The 21,243-nt window shown below is 31.7% G+C and overlaps 1 protein-coding gene across 3 annotated transcripts in view; it reads left to right on the top strand.

The window, feature by feature from the left end:
- The window catches only part of LOC146539343 (uncharacterized), a 171,107-nt gene that overhangs the window by 120,928 nt on the left and 28,936 nt on the right, over positions 1-21,243 (top strand). For 2 of the 3 annotated variants that reach the window (XM_085208257.1, XM_085208256.1), the window contains one exon: positions 13,701-13,833. In XM_085208257.1, coding sequence (XP_085064383.1) covers positions 13,798-13,833 — 36 coding nt within the window. In that variant the 5' untranslated portion in view covers positions 13,701-13,797. Of the gene's footprint in view, positions 1-13,700; positions 13,834-16,088; positions 16,397-21,243 lie in introns of those variants that run through there. The other variant, XM_085208255.1, reaches the window with a different exon arrangement.

Consider the following 21,243-nt stretch of genomic DNA (forward strand, 5'->3'; position numbering starts at 1 on the left):
ATAAATGCAATTATGTATAGCTAAATACTTAACATATTAAAGCTCTCACGATTTTAGCTTTAAGATACTGATTATCGGCAAAAGTTTATTAACAGATTATAGTGAGGCCGAATAAACACTTTACAATAGGATTATAGCCAATATTCAGCCTTGTCATTTCTGTACATTGTGTATTTCTGAGTTCTGCCACATGACATAAAGGAAAAAGTTCGGTATTGGAGTGACAAATCTCTACACTTTTCCTGATTATTCAACTTTCCATCATTAATTTTTGTACCACACACGAAAAAACATATAAAAATATTAAATAACAGATAAAATAAGTACTGATAACTTATCTCTATCAGAAACCCTTTAATGGAGAATAATAATAGGTGTTATATATAGGGAACTCAGGATTTCTTAGAGATATACAGGAGCGTACCGGGCACAAGTCTGTTACTTGGAAGTGCCAATTGAGAACACTCCCTCAAAGAATAAGGATAGCATAACTCTAAATATTAATAAGAATTGTAAATTCCCACAGTTATATTTAAGGTGTGCAGATTTAAAAAAATAAGAATCTGACAGAAAAATTAAGCTATCATATATATTCTGTCATGTTTCAGTTGCACCAGATTATTGTGGAAGTATTTACTTTTACGCTACGCGTACTGGCAAATATAGACAGAGGGAACTTAGTGTCAAAACCCTCTGCCTACAATAAATAGTACTTGCGGAATACAGCGTGAAGCTGAAATACTAAAAATAAAGAAAGTCTTCTGTATCTGCCAAATATAATTAAAATACGACTGTTACAAAATAGTGATAAAACTGCAATATTTGTAGGCTATGGCCTAACAAAGCTCGCTTACACATAAATATCCCCGTAATGGTAATTATTTGTGTCATAATTCTGCCACCTCGGTATTCGGCCTCTAGAGGACTTTGTTCCAGTCTTATTATTTTAGATAATAATCTCGCTGTCGTCGGTTATTGATTGAATTGTTAACACATAACTTTAAGCTATATAAGAAAGTAAATAGAAACTTTATGTAAAGAATAAATGTTATCGCACGCAGTATCCCATTACGTGAACCTAGTGTTGCGAAACTTCGTTCCTGTTAAGAAGTGTCTTAATAGGAACGAAGTTAGGAAGTGTCCGTTCTCCACTTTCCTCCGAATTCAGGAGGCACTGCGTGTCGCAATAATAAAAAACACCCTTAGTTATAGTTAAAAAAACCGCGGCGTTAAGTTGCGCCACTGAACACATATCTTCATAATTCAGCGTTAATGGGGAGCGGTCTAGGTTCCCTCTGCCTATCCTGCTATATGCGGGATACGGCGTGAAGCTGATAATAAAAAATATATTTACTTAATCTAAACCAGTGTTAAGGTGTCAGGACAGCAGAACGTCAATTTCAATAAATGTAGCGCCATTCATAAATCTGCAATGCAAATAGTGTAACGAGTTAAAACAACTACCTGCGTCCGTCACTTTAAAACTGAATACATTATGTCTGTTACAGTACAGCCGGTAGTTGTGCTGGCTGGATTGATAAAAATATTCATAATTTTATTGACAGCATAAATTCTAAAACGAATTTCTTATATATATATATATATCCACTTTAATTAAGAAAACGCCAGAAACATTATAATCTTAAAAATATATTAAAGGATATGAATGAAATTTTGTTAATATCTAGATTATAGCTTCAATTGTGATATAGGAAGCTTTAATTTTGATCTAAATAGTTAACCTTATAGGTGTATGGTGGAATCTATCATCACACTTTGTCTCACCTCATGTTTTTGAAGGTAGGGTAGTTACTTATAATAATTAGGTCAGTCGTGGCGCAGGGGCAAAAGCGCGTGACCGTAAACGCGACAGACTGTGAATTCGATTCTCACTCGAGGATATGAAATTTTCATTTTCTTGCTCTGATAACGAGGCGAAGCGCGTCGTCCAGTTCCACCACTGAGCAAGCAAAGCCCAGAATTTGCCGCAAAGTGGGGAACGGTCTCTCTTAACACTGGGTTCCCAGGTATCCTCTGCCTACCGTGCTATATGCGGGAAACTAATACGGGAATATAAACTTAACATTAAGGACAAATAGAGAGATAGAGAGTTTCGACAAAAAAAAATACGAAAACAATTGATGAAATCAAATATAAAGTACGAGTAATTTCATATCTAGTTAAACACAAACGAAATTACTTTAATCACTGCCATGTTTACTTGTATCCATAAACAAAGTGTTGTATCGTAAGTCTGTACTTCTAAAGACAGACAGATACCTGTCTCTTATTATTTATAGTCCAGCTACCAGAATGCAAATGCCGGCTCCCTTACCGACCATTTCGAAGTAATGTGCTGGCGTTTGTCACCTTGTGAATGATACGCTTGTTTAATATTATAAAGTCTATTTTGAATTTGATTAGGCTGTCAATTGGATGTAATTGTGATATTATTAATATAAGTAATTTGCTAAAACTTTACCGACTTTAAATACACTCGTATTTCATGGATATCAAATGCTAGACGAATCTTGATGAAACTTGGATCGTTCCCTATTTAGATTCTATTACATATGAATCAAAAAGGTTAATATCGATATGATTCTTAGTTTCTGAGAGATTAGTGCTTAGACATACGAGTATAATAACAATCGTGCAGTTGTAATTGTACTTGGGTGAGTTATCCATTCTAACAAAAAAAATATTACGAAAATAAAGTAGCAGGGGTAACGTAGTGTTCTATATCTATTTGTATATATGTATTTTTCATGAAAATATAACATAGATATATATCTATATAATATATCTTGTAATTTAATCTCCTCTCACATTGTATCATACGACCAAACTATTTTAAAATATGTTCTATATTTTTTTATTTTAGATTTACGCTATCCTCAGCTACCGGGTAGGTAAAGGGAACCTGGGAACACTAGACACTCCGTTCCTATTAAGACATTTCCATTCCCCACTTCCTGCCAAATTCTGGAGACAATGCGTGTTGAGTGGCTGAATGCAACGCTTTTTGCCTCATTACTAGAGCGAGGAAATGAAAATATGAAATATCCTTGAGAAGCAATCGAACCCACAACCTATCGCGTTTATATTCACACGCTTGTGCCCTTGCGCCATGGCTGACCTCAACTGCTCATAGACAATATTACAACATATACAAATTCAAATTCAAAATATTCTTTATTCAAATAAATTTATTACAAGCACTTTTGAATCGTCGAATGAACATATGAACAAAAAGCTACCACCGCTTCGGAAGGCAGTTCTGCTGAGAAGAGCCGGCAAGAAACTCATACATAAAAAACAGTGCCATCACAGTTAATATAATAATTTAATTTTGTAATAACGTGGACTTTCTAAATCAGTCTAAATACCACAAACAAACAAAATAACTACTAAACATATTATATATTTATATGTTAGCAGCTATCACTGCTTAATTGCGTTGGGCTATGTCGAGTATTTTAACGAGCCGCGCTATGAATACTTTTGTATTTAATAAATTGTTATTATGGCAATCGATTCTGCGTAAGTGGCACGAATGTTTTTTTTGTTAGGTTATTACTTATTTTAAAATTTACTTATACTAAGTATTTACTTCCTTCTGGTAACGAGGTTAAGCGCGGCGTAGAGTGACGCCACTCAACGCTCAATGCCAGCTGAATTCAGCAAATGCAGAAAGAAAGTGTCTTAGTGGAAAAGCAGTGTCAAAACACTGAGTTCCCAGATTCCCTCTGCCTGCCAAAAATAGTTATTTTTAACTAAGTTTGTTAACTACTACTGTAAGTTCTCACTTACCAATACCTTACAGGTTTGGATTACGCGGTGAATATTGTTAAAATTAAGTTTCCGGATGTATGTATGTAATCATTTCGTATGAAATGAACTGCAAATATAAGTTTTTCATGTAAAATATCGATTTTTTTTACTTTTCTTTTAAGTTCTCACTTCCTGCCAAATTTCATAGGTGTAGGTCCTCGGCAAGTACTCTCTATAAGCGTAAACTATGCGGCTAATTTCATACAAAATATCTACAAAACGAAACATAAAATCTTTTGATTGCGTTGACTTAGAAGCTTGATTTATTTTGTGCTACGGGGGGACTTGAACATTTGACAATTACTTCAGCCTTGATACCTCTACGCAATCTCGAGATAAATGGTCTACACATACGTACTACAAAGCGAACAACGGAACCCTAAAAATGGTCAGTGTTAATATAATAAAAGAAAATAAAAAGTAAAAAAATTATAAAAGAAAAAAAATCCAAACTACCAATAAATTTCAATTCCAAACAAATTAAAATTTAATTAATCAAAGTGCCTATTACCTTGTAAATAGTATTTATAAAAAATGTAACATATTTACGCATTGTCAAGTGATATCTCATTTATTTGCAACATGTATGTATGTATGATCAATAAAAATGTAAAAACTCCACATAAATGCAATAACAATTATATTAGTACGTGCCGTTAATAGCTTTCAGAAATTACTTATATTAATTATTATTAAGGAAATATTTGCACGTGATAATAAAAACTTTTGTATATAAATTAGTTACTATTTAACTTTTTTGCTAATACTGTCTAGCCGAAGTACATTCCTTGTTCTTAGGTAAATGCTATACTAGACGTGTCTCATGGATTTGCTTGTAGTTTTATATAGAGCTTTTTTGTTAAAATATTAAGCGCTGAATTAAATATTCACAATTTAGAAATACATCATCATCTCGTAGGGTATCAATTAATGACCAGGAAAAGCGGGCGTTGAGCTCTACTACTCAACACCCCCAATGCTTCCGAAACTGGGTAATGGAAGTGGCATAATGGTAACGGAGTATGTTAACACTAAGGCCCCTTTGCCTACAGTGCTAAATGCGTGATTCAGTGTGAAGCTAAAAAAATATCTAAATAAGAAAAGTATAAATTCTAAATATTTGTAACATTTTCAATGTGCCTAGAGTGACTCACTTATTTACGTTTGCCAAATCTTCCTTAGCGGTAACCTTTGTGGTAACCTCCCTATATAGGCACTAACAACATCAACTGCTCTTAAGAATTTTGTTACAATTTTCAATAGTAGCTCAATTTAATTTGTTTCCAATAAAAACAAATATACCTATGCTAAAACTGCCCAAAAACTTATTAGCCATTTTAAACAAATAAATCAAACATAAATATACAACTGGACAACTTCAGCCTACTATTACTTATACATACTATTCGTGTTATTTAATAGTAAATACATGCATATATATGCACATATACATATATGTATATAATTTAATATTTTATGCAATCAAGAGATTAAATCGTAATCTTATCGCAAGTATTTAATCGTGCATATAAAATAAACGACCACTGACATTGAGGACTTAAGCTTATTCTAATAAATATATTTTTTTATTCAAACTATAAGGTTGTATAGGCAAAAAATAAACCTACACACTGTGTATTATTTGGAATGAAAGAAAAAAAATAAAGTATAAGCATAATGACTCGTACTTATTAGTAAAATAAATGAATTTGGCAGAACGTGGAGAGCGGAAGTGTTTTAATGGGAACGGAGTTTCTTAACATTAAATTCCCATGTTCATTCTGGCTGACCTACTGTGTACGGGATACAGAGTCAAGTTAAATTGAGCTTCTCGTACTTATAATAGAGCTCTTGATCATTTTATATGAATATCGTGTAAATGATATAATTTATACAGAATACTGCTTATGCATTTCAAAAGGTGCATTACTAAGTCGATTAACACTTAAAATAATTATATCATTAAACCTTTGGCAAGATAGATGTAGATAACAATACAATATATATATAATAATAATATAGTATTATCGAGCTGATCTAATGATGGAGCCATAGCTTAACTAGTGAAACTATGCAAAAGTTAGTAGTAAACCACTCCAGTGGTTATATAATTTATATCTTCAAGCATATTCTATAGCACTGAGTGTAAAAAAGCATGTTTTTTAGATTTTTTTTTACTATATATTAAACCTTAAATATTTTTTTAATTTTAAAAGTAATCAATTTATCCAAGTCCCTACACTGAGTGGGTGCTACACGTCGGTATGTGAGGCGCCAGTGGCCTGATCAATAGACATAACGCCAACAAACGCGCTGGCGATTTCGCACTATCGATTAACTATAATGGATCGAGGACGTGCCTATATTATATTATATTATATTATAATATTATATGAATATTATAGAGCTCTTATTATTATTTATATGGACGTATGAAAGTTACGACTTCCGTCTCTCCTGTCGGAGTGAAAGCTTTTACGTTTTGTGATTCGTTGTGCTTAAAGTTGGTGTACTCGTATATGTATATAACACTAGAGACTCTCTACCCTACGCATATTGCTACGCATACTTCACCTGCTTCGTATTCGAAGAAATTCGTTTCGAACGAGAAAATTAAAATAATTAATTTATAGTTTTACCCACTCGAGTGGAGAGAGGGTAATTAAAGTTTATATTATAAGCTTTCCTTGCTCTTTTGTGCCTAGAAAATAATAATAATCCATTAATAAACTTAATAATTAATAAAGCGACATTTAATAAAGAAGTATTTATTTTAATTTTTATTACTTTTAATACTTTATAACAAAAATATAAATTGATTTATGAAAAGGAATGGATATACTTGTACAATAAATAAATTGTATTCTATTAAATTATTCTGTCACCTTTTTTTCTTTTAACTTTTGACATTTTAATAAATATCCGTTTTCCATCAAAATTCTTTTATTTAATTCTTTCAGAATTAGTTATTAGACCTTCCCCTACCACCACCACCTTCCACCTAAATAAGAAACATTACGTGTAGAGTGGTAAGCCTCAACCCAATTATACTTAATTGGGTTTGAACAAAATCGAACCCATAACCAGTCAGTCTCTTCACTACGACCGTCTTCAAATTAACGTAAAAAAACAACATTATAATATATAAATAATTAATATAATTCCTATATTCAATAATTAATCATGTCCACGTCGAAACAAGTCCAAGTAAATCGTTAATTGTTTTTAATTAGAAATCCACAAAGTGCCAATTTCGTAATATACGAGTACCTCTAGGTATAGATATAGCTATACGTTATTTATGTTAGTATTGGGCAAGGTCTAGATACTATTTACTGCTTAATAAACTTAACTGCAAAACATCGTATATTTGATTTGTTAATTCTATTTGCCATTTTATGTGTAGTTACGACGAATTGAATTGAACGATCACTTCTATATGGACAGATTTTATGGCTAGCATTTCTTTTTGTGGAAAATGATGATTATTAATATTTTTTATAGGTTATATAGCAGGGTGGAGAGAAGGAAGAAGTGTTAAGACGCTTCCGTTTCCCACTTTCCGCCGGATTCTGAGGCAAAATACTTTTCTTACTAATTAGATTGCAAATCTTAAATCAATTTATTATATAAAATGTATTTATTATAACTTGATTTTGTGTTTCATTGAATGATCATCGAACAACTGTTGACAAACTAGACACATATATAAGAAAAAAATACATATAAAGTGGCTTTCGACGATCCTTTTTAATGTTTACAGGTACTGCACCTGTTAAGTAGGCCGTAGAAACATTGGCAGCAAAGGCTTTATTTAACATAAAATGTGATTGAAGCTCACCTGGCACCATGGCACCGCATCACAACGTCTAAAACGTCTAAGCAAATGCGAGGGTAATGGGTTCGATTCCCACACTGCGGACTACTTGCGCGTCGACTTTCTCCATTCAATACACAATATCTTGAAAATTGAACAGTGTGTGGGGAAAGGAGTGTCTTGACACTACGTTCCCTCTGCCTACTATGCTATATACAGAAAAAAAAAATAACTTTGACAGCTTTTCAACAAAAACAAAACCTCGTCTATGTAGATTCCACTCAAAACAGCTATCAACAAACAAAATCAACAATAAAATGGCGCCGTGCTCTTGACACATCTTATTAATGTCCGCGTGATTATTTATTATAATATAGCAATTGTATTGAATAAAATTAATTATATCATTACGTACAGACGGCCATTTGTTCTGAATAACGTATTTATGACGCTTAAATAACTATTATATATTATATAGATATTACCTTATTATGATTAAAATAACTGATTGATTTAAATAGTTTATGAGATATGTTTTACAGGAATTTTTGAAGTACATACATACATAGCTTCACGCTTTATCCCTAGCGGGGTAGACAGAGAGAACGGAGCGCCAAACGCTACGGTCTCTACATACCTCTTTCGCCTCGTCCACTGTCATCAATCTCTTCATACATGCCCTCCGTGGATCCTCATTTTTAAAGTAGTTGGAGTAAATATGTATAAGAAAGCGAGCGCGCGCGGCGTTAAGTTCCGCCACTGAACAAGCAATGCACCCAGAATTCAGCGGAGAGTGAAGGAGTGTCTTAACACTAGATTTCCGCTGCTTACGTTGCTATGTGCGGAATACAGTGTGAAGCAGATTTTTTTATTTTATACATCAATCTTACAGTATCCACGATTGTTACGAAAATCTCGTGACCCCTTTGTCCATAGCTGAGTATGTAAATATTTAGACCATTAGAGTACACAGCTAAAAGATCTAGATAAAACTGACTTTGATTTATATTAGGTGATCTCGTTGAAATAGCATAATGTGTCAATCACAACTCTAAGGGCTTATTATCTTATGTTTATTAACTTGTATTTGAATGATACTTGGTGAGCTGAAGTCTTTACAATTTTTGGACGTCGCGTCGTGCTAAGCAGCGGTGTTCAACGTCATGCTTTACGAGGAAATGAAAATAATTAATTCCACTGAGTGTATATTGAATCCACAATGGTCTCTCTTAAACTTTAAATTATGGCTAATATTAATTATTACAGTACTTCTATCTTTCACCGTACCCCTTCTTTTTATTGTTAGTAGTAAGGTACTTAATAAACAAACCTTCTTTTACTTTTGTAAATACTTTCAAAAGCTTCCGAACCAATAGAGAAAGTAAGCGAAATAATATCACAGTTACATGACAAATTAACCTAAAGAAACCTTTTCCAACCTAAAATAAAAGAAAAGAGAGGTATTGTTTCTAACTAAAGCAATAATATATCAAAATAAGCATTGCTTTTAGTTAGCTTTCCGTGTTCGTAAGCTTCGTCCTGGACATGAATACTCTATAATATTAGCATACGGCCATATAATATATTTCTAACATCTTTATGTAGATCACATCTGTAGATAAGTTCAAATCGTCGTAGGTTCATACTAGGTTTGAATATGAAATGCTTCTTATGGGTGTTCTCGAGAATGATTAATATAGTAAGAAAGTATTAGCGTTGCGCGCTGTACATATAGCGGAATTCAACGCCGTCAGCGTTGAATTCCGCTATATGTACAGCGAGTAAAGTAATAATCCATACCTATATTATAAATTCGAAAGTAACTCTGTCTGTCCGCTATATGTACAGCGAGTAAAGTAATAATCCATACCTATATTATAAATTCGAAAGTAACTCTGTCTGTCTGTCTGTCTGTCTTTTACGCAATCAGGGCCAAACCGCTAATTTAATTGTTATAAAATACTCAAATATAGAAATATTTGAGGGTCTCGGGATGAACATAGAATACTTTTTTTTCTCATATTTGTAATATTTTCGATATATACCAATATATTAAAATAATTAATTTGACATGCAATTTATTCCGCCATGTTAATAACAGTCGTCGCTACGCGTTGCTAAGCAACGGCTTGCAAAGTTTGTTGTTTTAAGAAAACGTCACCCAAAGTGAGTTTGCTTAATGCATACATGGCGCGCGCCGATATAGATCTGAAATTAATAATTATTTAATATAGAAAAATGTTTAGTATGCACGCACGGCAAACTTTTGGTACTTTTTCTAATATTAAGAATTTCCTTTAGTTACTTTTACTTCTTTTGTTTGTTCATTTCGGTTACTCAGATATTTTTTCTAATAATAAATCTCCACTTATTATTAATTTTTAACTTATTTTAATTATTTAGGCTTATATCTTCGCGGGCGTAGCCGCGTCCGGGCCCACTAGTATTTATATAAATAAAGAAAAGACAATATTATTAACAATATAATGTATAAATTTGAATTAGTACAGATTTAGGTTTAGCAGGATAACTAAAAATAAATACTTATGTCAATTTATTTTAGTATACTTTTGCAGCTGGACTATGTTCATAGCAGAGTAGCTAAAGGGACCCTGGTGTTAAAACACTCCATTGGCGAAAATCAATGCCTGACTTTGCCATATTTGCAGAGCTTTAATAAGAAATCAAAATTTTCCACAAGTGGGAATCGAAGTCACAACCGTCGAGTTTATAGTCCGACACTACGCCATAATAAATAAATTCTTAAATATATAACATTTACTGCTCCGTGGCTTGCCAATGATAAACGGCTGTCGATCATTTTGTATTGATAAAGTGGAATATAATTAAACCACGCAATGATAAATTATAATGATTATTGAAATTTTAACATTTGTTTGGCGCTGGGTTGTTTAGCACGTAATCTATAATGTTAGACGGAAACCTAATTATTTGTACAAGCTGATGAATGATAGATAAATCATAGAGTAGATCTACTTCTCCAGAAAATGTATGGTGGGTGAATATCTTTTTGTAAGAATCTATTTTCAAATGAAAGGAAAAAATCCTAATGACTTATAAAAGAATGAAATAATGATGATGTTGATAATTGATCGTTAGCGGCAGCCGGATCTTTGCCAAAAATTTTAAACTAATAAAACATTATGTTGAAAAATTAAGAAACCTATAGAAAAAAGATTGATTAAAAGTAGAGTCAAGAAACTTTTGAATTTTATTTTACTAAGTTACAGTTCATCTTATTCTCCATGTTGACACTTTTATTAGGATGGCGCTACACGGTCAAATAAATAATGAGAAAATTTTGATTTCATATATTAAACGTTATTTTGACTTCGATAGGATTGGGCCACTGGAGGGCAGGCTAATGCCGCTAGTAGACACGCCCACGCTAACGAATTTCCTTTCAGTAATTTATTTTTTCTAGTCTAAAAACATACCATTTCTATTTTTTCTTCACCTAAGACTAACAAGTGACTTGACTAATTAATGAAAGTAATGGTTACTGTGTACAAGAAAATTGATTTAATACTGAAATCAATTTACTATTTACCAACTGTTTACCCATATAATAATATATTATGTAAATCACATTTAAACTGTTTTATGTATTTTTTTTATTCTATTTTTTTTTATACATGTAAAGAGAATTTAAGTAGAGAGAGTAGAAGGAATAAAAAAAGTGACTACGTGTGAAGATAAAAGCTATAAACCAAAGCAATTTTGGATATATTACACACATACACTATATTTCACACAACACTATAATTTTCCAATAAAATTTCATTCAAAATTTTCACCGCGTAAAAAGAAACGTACCTGTAAGTAACACTGAAAAAGAATATGATGATAACAGAAAATTATTAATGAATTTTATTAATTAGTTATTATTATCAATTATCGATCACACTACAATCGACGAAACAATTGAATAGATCGAGATAGCCAAAGTTTTTAAACGTCTAATAAATGTTTTATATAAATGCTCTGCATTCCTCGCTATACTGATTTGTTATCCATTGATATTCAATTTTAATTAGTTGATAAATCTAATAATATTTTTTGGGTAACGTTTGCTAAAAAAATCTTCGCAAATCGTTGCTTAGCAACGACGGTTGTTATTAACATGGCGGAATAAATTGCATGCCAAATTAATAAGTATTTTAATATATTTGTATATATCGAAAATGATACAAATGAGAAAAAAAAGTATCCTATGTTCATCCCGAGAACCTCAAATATCCCCATATGAGTATTTTATTACAATTAAGTTAGCGGTATCGCCCTGATTGTGTAAAAGACAGACAGACAGACAGACAGACAGACAGACAGATAGATAGACAGACAGATAGACAGACAGACAGAGTTACTTTCGAATTTATAATATAAGTATGGATTATGGCTACTACGATACGACTGGACAAAAAGTAATAAATAAAATACCTACGTCAGCACTAAATAAACATCCTTTTTCATAATGTTGATTCTTATATAAAAATATCCTTTAATTTCTTGAAAATCTATAAATGACTAATCTTACTAATACTTAGAAATCTATATAAATCTCTTATAAGCAATGCGTTCCTGAAAATGTGAATAATAGCACAAATATTTGAAAGTACAAGATAAGTCCCGGCGCCACCGGTGATAAGAAACAACCGAATCGATTGACATTGAATTAAAAGAAGAAAAAATATGATATTCCATTCTAGCACTTAATAGATAACCTTTAAATACGAAATTTCCATTTCTATTTTGAAAGAAATGATCATTATTTGTAATAAATGTAAGGAGGTGTGTAAATGACATCAGATTGATTACAAAAGGGCAAAGTCCACGATGATTTTGCGAATGTTTATGTAATTAGTCACTGTATTGCAGAAAATTATAGTATTTTTTCCTGAAATCCCTAAAGCTCTATAATATGTAACAATTATTTTTTAAATAAAATAAAATAAGAGTATTAAAAAAATGTACAAGACAGTCATGGCCGACAGGACACAGTGTGACTAAACGCTATGGTTTGTGGGTTCGATCCCCACTTCAAGAAATGGAAATATGTATTTAATACTGTCACTTCTTCACTCTGGTGTCGAGACAAAGCGCGGTGTTGAGTTCCACTTCTCAATAGACAATACCTCAAGCATTTGGCAGAATAAAAATATTTAATATTTTCATTTCCTCGAAAGGGAATCGAAACCACAACCTGTCGCGTTATATCCCTGGCCTATTCTTCTATGTGGAAAAAAGCTTAAGCTTGAAAAAAACAGCGCCGACATTGTAGGTACCTTTTCTTGAAAAATACTTTGAATGACAAGTCCCTACAAATTAATTTACAAGTCTTCTTTTCATTCATCTATTTACGAATACATATATATATATATATATAAACCAAGCGACTAAATTGACCTCTCGTTTCAAAATGTATTATTAACTGATGACTAATATTCATTATCAATTAAAATATTTAATTTATTTGGCTATTTTATAATAATACAAATACTTTACTTATCTATTAGTTACCTACTATCGAATGTAATTTAAGCAATTTTTTTCTATTGTTGCGATAGAAAATTATTGAAATGTTCATCGTCTAGATATATTATTATTATTGATAGCGACGTTCGCGGATTCGATTGGAGAATGAAATATTCATTTCCTTCCATTTCTTTTCCGACGAATTCTAAAGTCGCTTTTATAGTCGCACGCTTTAGGCAGTGCGCCACGATTGGCCTCGTCCGAAGCGCCCGTCAGTACAATACTTGCAGAGGGGTGTTATAAGTTACAAATATTGAGTGCCTCTGTATATGTATATTCTGTATGTCTGGCTGTAGCATCGTAGCTCCCAAATCAATTTTAATTAGGTTTGTTTTGTTTAAAAGTTGACTTAATCGAGAGTATTCTTAGCCGTTTTATTATACGAAATCAAGATTTTCTCTACAAATTTATTTACTTTTCAAAGCATTCTGTGTCAATGATTTTTAATCATCAATTAATTTAAATTAAATTAAACGTATTATATGTGTTCCAGGTGTGCAATGAAGGTGCAACGGTGGTAGAGGGCCGGAGGGCGGCCGGACGGGGCTCGCGCGCGCCCCTCCGCCCGCCTACCCCGAGCGACCCGCGCGATGCTCATGGCAAGCGCCCTCTCCACTTTGCTCGCGGTGAGTACTAATAAACTACAACTTTTTAAAAAAAATCACATATGGTTCAAATAACTATCCTGGTGCCCGTGAAAGCTTCAAAGTTCTTCAAGGTAGAGCTAAAGCTTCCTTAGGTTAGTTACATATCCTATGAAACGTTGCGTCCATACGACGTTCCTCTCTTTAATAAAAGTCTTGTCTATATCGAAGTTACATAAATTTTTCATACTTATTAAAAATGTTTTTTTTAAATTTAAAATAGGTTAACTAATAATGGCTAGACACAATTTTCTCTACAAATATGAGTCATATATGCGTAGAAACTTAACTAGAATACTATTATTTGTATATACTATTATTTAATAGTTATTATATTATTATAAGGTTATATTATTATAAGGTGAACTATAATATATAAGTATTTGGTCTTAGAGCGGTCCCCCAGTGATACTACACAGATATGGGAAGTAATAATCAGTAGCTGCAATCACTGTAGTGTAATTCCAACACTCGTTAAATATTATAGTGTTCATCAAATTTAAACAATCAAGTATACACACGGGCCCGCAAAAGTGCAAAGTTTATATATATTTTTAAATAATAATTATTATAATAACATTATATATTTAGAATTTTAAAATTTTCTTAGGTTCACGCTCTATCCCGCAAGTAGCAGGATAAACAGGGAAAAACTGGTGTTAATACTTTTCCAAAATCTACACCGACCTGTGTCTGCTAGAAGGGAAAAATGGAAATAAAAGTGGGGATAGCATACACAACCATTGCGTTACTTCCTATTAAACGCTGTTCCACTGCGCTACGATGGTCTTAGAATTATAAAGTTTTCCATTTATTTAATGGTTCTGATATCTAGCTATTTAGTCTAGCTATTACATGAATATTAACATTCATAATTATTATATTTTTGTTGCTTTATGGCTTCTGAATATAAAAAAGTACCAAACTGTTATATCTATAAAACTCTTCCATTTCTAAACCAAACATAACATAGACGAAACTACTAAATTCAGGAAGTTGAAATTTGACATTTACAAAATTCAAGGAATTGGAGTCCCCTCCACATTCATATACAAGACGTGATTTCTTAAATTTAACGTCCACACAAACAGGGACGACTAGTTAAATATAGTGAAATCACTTAATATCACAAAAAAATATAACAAAACACAATTATACTTATAACCAATATCACCAAGCAAAGCCACAGACCACAACTAGGCTATACACGCGTGGGCTTATATAGTTATTCGTGAACAGTACGTACCGCCTTGGGTCCTAAAAGCTGCAATTTCCCTCTGTTATATTCCAATTTTATGGAAACTCGACCATATAAAATCTAATAATGTTTCTCATTTAAAATGTCTTTACTGTTTTAACGGCACCGTTAAGCTGTAACGGCGTTTGAATAAAATTAATATTGCTACAATATACTAGAGAATAGAGATATCATTCGTTTGGTGCAACAATGACGTATTAGCACTTCTTGAAAAATTGTAGGAGACGCTTTCAAAATTTGTAATTAGTCTTTCTTCTCGCGAAATTAACTGAATAATGTTATGTATTTGACTGTCAGTATTATGTAGAATATTTTATTTTTACCTTCTCTCTCCCGGTACATGAAAAGCGGTGTTGAATTTCGCCACTCAATAACCCAATGCCTCGAATCCGGGCGGAGAGCGGAATTTCTTAACACTAGGTTCCCTCAGCCTTTTTTTCTATATGCATGATACAAAGTGAAGCTAAAAAAAATACAGTCGAATTGATAACCTCCTTTTCTTAAAGAAGTCGTTTAAAATGTCTAAACATAACGACACAAAAGCGGCTAAAACTATTATGATATAAACAAAATTAATATCTACATATTTTTACAGATATAAAGCAACTAGAAGTCGTTTCCTTATGTTTCCAAGCCAATACCTTATCCAATTATCATAATTGTTTTATAATGAAAGAACTAATTTCACTATATGATACTGTTTTTATTTTAAATTATGTCGTCATCATCGTCAAATTTTATCAATTAGAATTTTATTATTATCAAAAATGACATCAAAGATAAAAAGAAATATTCCCAAAGTATATTTTTTCTTTCTTCTTCTCTCTTCTTTCCTTAAAAATATAGATGAAGTCGGTGCTTTAAGCGTTTACCTTTTTTTCATCGCGATTGAAACACTAACATTCCTGACTAACTAAAATACACACCTATGTTACACGAGGAAGCGCAATTCCCTCGGCAGTATAGCGCCAGCTGTTAACAGCGCAAGTCGTCCGTAAAAAAAAAGTAGAACTGTCAATGACGCGTACGTCAAAAAAGCGCGCGGATTGTAAAAAATATATTTTGAATATTTTTTAATTCGATATGTCTGGTTTTTAATTTTATTTTATTTAAAAAATAATAATAAAATAAATTAAACTTTTAAAATTGTTATTAGTGATGAAAATGTCGATGTGCTTTATTAGATGTGACTGGAAAGTGTTTGAACGGAAGTGTTAGCCTCAAATTTTATGTATGATTTATTCAAGACCTTGGATAAATTTACTTTTGCTCATGGCAATTAATGTGGTAAGTATAATCGATTTATTAGTTGATATATGGTATATAATCGATTTATTTCAAAATGATGTCTCAATTTACATTACGATTTATGATAACGACTTAGCACTAAATATATGTAATGTATAATTAATGTTTTAACTTTAAAGTTATTTATTTTATTGTTTTTATGGTTATTAAATTTTACAATTTTAATATTTTTCACTCACTCTGTCCTCTGTTAATTTTAGTCATTACATTCTGGATGGTAAAATACAAGGGCTGTTCTAGTCCTTCAAATATCGTACAATTTATGTGACGATGTGATGAGGACACATCTAGCTCTCTTGAAAGCAAGTTTGCTAAATGGACTAACTTCACAAAAACCAACTCAATTAAGAATAAGAAAAACACAGAAACTGAAAACACCCACGATCATAATCTGTGTCGTACAATAACTTATAACCTGGAAAATTCCAATAATAAAATCCCCATTATAAAATAGTACCGACGACCACATCGTTCAAAGTTCCTCTCAACTCTACTACGGCGCAACGGCGACAATCTAATAATTAACTGGTTTTATTTATTTAGGGCGGTTAAACGCGGCGGCAACAAACTACGATCTACATATATACATACATATGGGCTAATTTGATATTCTAAAATGTCCAAAATTGGTACCGACATTCAAATACTTATCACCGTTTTAATTTGAATTTAATTATCATATTGTCTATTCAGAAGTAATTATTTAAACATAAGAACATCGTTTGTAACTATGTCAAAAATTTAACTTAAAATGCTGAGTCATTTATGAAAATTCTAGTAATATGAAATTCTAGTAATATAAATAAATAAATTAAATAAATATGTAAGAAATTCTAGTAATATAAATAAATAAATTAAAAGAATATTTTATAAAAACAATATAGAATGCGACCCTGTATTATACCCCGCTCACATAGATTAATATAGTGAAATATAATTTCTTTTGAGAAATAAATAAACTTTTTAACCACAATATATAAAAATATGGTAATATAATGAAAATCTCTTAATGCTACTTACATTGCGTTATCAAACATTTTATTTTCCTATTTATAGCACTAATAGAAACAATTTCTTCTTAGTTAGAAAATTAGTAACATTGTATAGGATCTAGAAATATCTAGATCACCGAAAGTATTCCATTATTTTATAAAGCGTGAAGCTAAAAGATTAAGAAAAAAAAAGTGAAAAGAAGTGAAATGAATGAATACTTTGCAAGAAAAGATAAAAAATAGATACCAAAAAATATAAAAAAAAAAAAACAAAAAAATATTAAATTTCAAAACTGCATAATAAAAAAAAATTGCATCATAAGTTATGAAATGGTAAATAATATCGCGCCTAGTACAATAAAGGTCAATGCATTGGCCCATTGTTGTATAAGGGGTCAAAGTCAGTTATTATCGATAGACTTGATTTATGAGTTAAGTGCGAACGTATCAACCGACTGATCGTTTCACCATCCAACAGTTATACTTAACGACATCGACAATCGATTAAAATCTATATTGAATTGATAATTAATTATATAAATATGTATTACAATTGTAGGTTCGATTCCCACGACGACGGCAAGGTAGGCAGGACAAACCTAGTGCTAGAACACTCCGTCCCACGCTTGCCGCCTAACTTTTACACCGCAAAGAGCTACATGCGAGATCTATCTATATACCTTTCAAAACAAAGATAATATCTTTTTAAATAATTATACTCTCCTTATAGACTGGCAACTATATCAAAATTATCATCTTTTCATGTTTAAACTCATAATATTATGTAAGTGCGAAAAAGTGACATAGTCAATAAACGGTTTATTTATCACAAACATGTAAATATTTGAGTAGCTGTTGATTTTAAGCGTTTAACAATACTTTATCTTATAGAGGCAGTCGTGGCCCAGTAGCGCAGTGTCTGACTGCAAACTCGACGGTTGTGGGTTCGATCCCCACTCGGGGGAGTGAAATATTTCTCATATTGGTAATAAAACACGCAATGTTTTCAATGGGGTCATTTCAATCAATTCTGACATGGATCTTGAATTATCGTTTGCATTACATACCGATATATAATTTATGAATGAAAACAACATCTCAAGATCGATCTCAGACTTGAGAGCGGTTCTTAAACACGGGTCTAAGTATCACCAGATGCTAATAAATAGAAAAAAACTCCTAGAAGCACTTACTAAATAAATTGTATAATAACATATTTCACGTTAATAACCTCCGCCATATTTTACGACTCGCAATTTATGGTCATCCATGTACACTGTCAAACAAATTTTACGCGATTTCCTTATTGTGCCTTAGAATTGATAATCGAAATTTTATTACTATGTACATTCTTTAGTAATATATACAGTAATAATCATATTTCATACACTATTAATATTATGTTCAAATAAATTATAAATGCAGGATTTTGCGTTGAAAATGAAAGAGAGTAAAGAGTTAATTTTTTTAAAATATATAGTGAATGTTGCCAAATTAGGGGGACAAATTTCACAAATAAAATATATACGCCAATCAACACGTCTCGAAAATTGGACTTAAAGAAGCGAATGTAGTGTTTTTGATTCCAGCTTCACGCGGGATAGCATTAGAAATGTTAAGGCACTCCGCTCCCCACTTTCCGTCGAATTCTGGAGGCATTTCGTGTTGAGTGATGGAACTCAACGCCGCACTTTGCCTCGATAACAGAGCGAAGAAATAAAAATATAAAATGTTTAATTTCCTCCTAATCAAAATCGAACTTACGAATGGCCTACTGTTAAAATACTACTAGTGTTAACAGTAAATTCCACCTGCTACGGGAAAAGGCGTGAAGCTGTAAATGAATATACATAAACTAGTTCCATACGTGATAGTACCTACAACATTAAGAAAAAAACGGTAAATCAATGTTCCCCATCTAACTAATGCATTGAACTAATAACTGAACTAAAAACAAACACGCGGGATGTCATCAACTAAGACAGTGGAATGTATCTAATTAATTTGTCGGTACTTTAGCTCATATCTCTTTAACTCTTTATCTTTGGTATCTGACGTCGAATTTGTAACATCGCTGGGTTTGAATAACAAATGGAACCTATTTGAAAATATTAAAAAAATAATGGTTTAGGTAGGTAGGTTAAGATAGGCGATGATAGTGAGTTCGATTCGCGCTCGTGGAAATTAATTATTTGCTATTAATATTTTTCATTTTCTCGCTTGGTAACGAAACAAAGCTCGGCGTTCTATTCCGACACCTAGCACGCAATATCTCGAAAATTATACGCTACGGAACGGAATATTTATTAAGTATTAACATTAGGTTCCCTCTCTCTACCCCCCATACGCGGGATTCAAAGACAACAAAAAAAAACAAAACCATCGTAGCAGGAAGCCTAGGGCGTTGTCACGACGCGTTACCTAGAGTGACCCGGCCTCATACCAGTATGAACTAAAACTAATCACGACCGCGGTCCTGATCCTGACACTGACACTGACACCGGCACTGACCTCCATGACTGACTGTCCCATTTGTCAAATTATATATGATAAATCAACCAATTTGCCAAACTATCTACTTACGTTATTTCGCATAATTATGTGAACTTTACGCGGAAGTAAATGATAGTATAAGGATAGTAAACGTTTAATAGGATTTAGGTATATTAATAATTTAAAATCAATAATTTAAAATCAATACAAGTCTATCTTACTATAATTGACCTTAATTTTAAGTAATAATTTACAAAAATAAAACATATACCTAACAAAGACAATATTTTCTTATCTTAGATATTAATTATATAAATAGATAATAATAAAATTAATATGCATATACGATAAGAAGAATTAGATATAATAGTAAGATAAAAGGGTATGGACCACGTATCTTTAGTGTTGTAGTATTACAAAAATAATGTTTGATAGTTCCATAAAAAGCATAAGCTTCATTTTTTCCATAGCAAGGTATATGAAGTGTCTAAACACTTAGTTTTCATTACCTGCCCTGCTACATGCGAGAAACTAAAAAAAAAAAGTTTCTTTCTTTATAGTGGATAAGATCTTGATGAATTTTTCCATTCACTAAAATGCTGTATAATATCCAATTGATTCTAAAGTAATTATTGTTTTGATAAGATACATTCTTGTGATAAAATACCACAGAATGTCAAACCCGCCAAATTCTTATAATAGATTATCTTAATAATGCATAATAAAATATTTTTAAAATTCTTTATTATTGATTATTAAAATTATCTATATATTATAAGAATTTTATATATTTTAAACTAAACAAAGAAAGTACATTGAATACTATTTGTATAAAACCTTTTTCAAATGTTTGTTTGTTTTTTTGTTTGTTTGTTTGTTTGTTTCAAAAATACTTATTACTTTTCATAATACAAATGTGTACTATACAAGTATTTATCAAATGAGCTAGCTAACAGTAGTTTTGAAATATTTTCATTTTTTCTATTGAGTTCCGATACTCAACGAAGTGGAAACATTGCCTACTCCTCCTCCAGAAGTAATATGGATTTTTTTATTTAATTAGCTATTTCCTGCAGCTTCATCCATCTGTTGATGTAGAAACTAAGCATCTTGTGTAACGCAAGAACAATTTTAAGTGTCCAAAGTGACTCTTTCTATAGTTACGGCGTAGAGCCGTATTCGATTTGTTACTATTACTAGTGTAGTTCCTGATATTAGCGTGTTCAGACAAACAAACTTCAACTTTATAATATTAGAGGTAATATAGATTTATATTTATCTTTAACAGTATATAGCAACAGAATTACTAAGCAAATATTTTTAAATATTTAATTGCGGAAA

The sequence above is a fragment of the Heliconius melpomene genome, chromosome 4, assembly GCF_056956725.1.
Source record: "Heliconius melpomene rosina isolate 202511_hmr_F chromosome 4, ASM5695672v1, whole genome shotgun sequence".
Lineage (NCBI taxonomy): Eukaryota > Metazoa > Arthropoda > Insecta > Lepidoptera > Nymphalidae > Heliconius > Heliconius melpomene.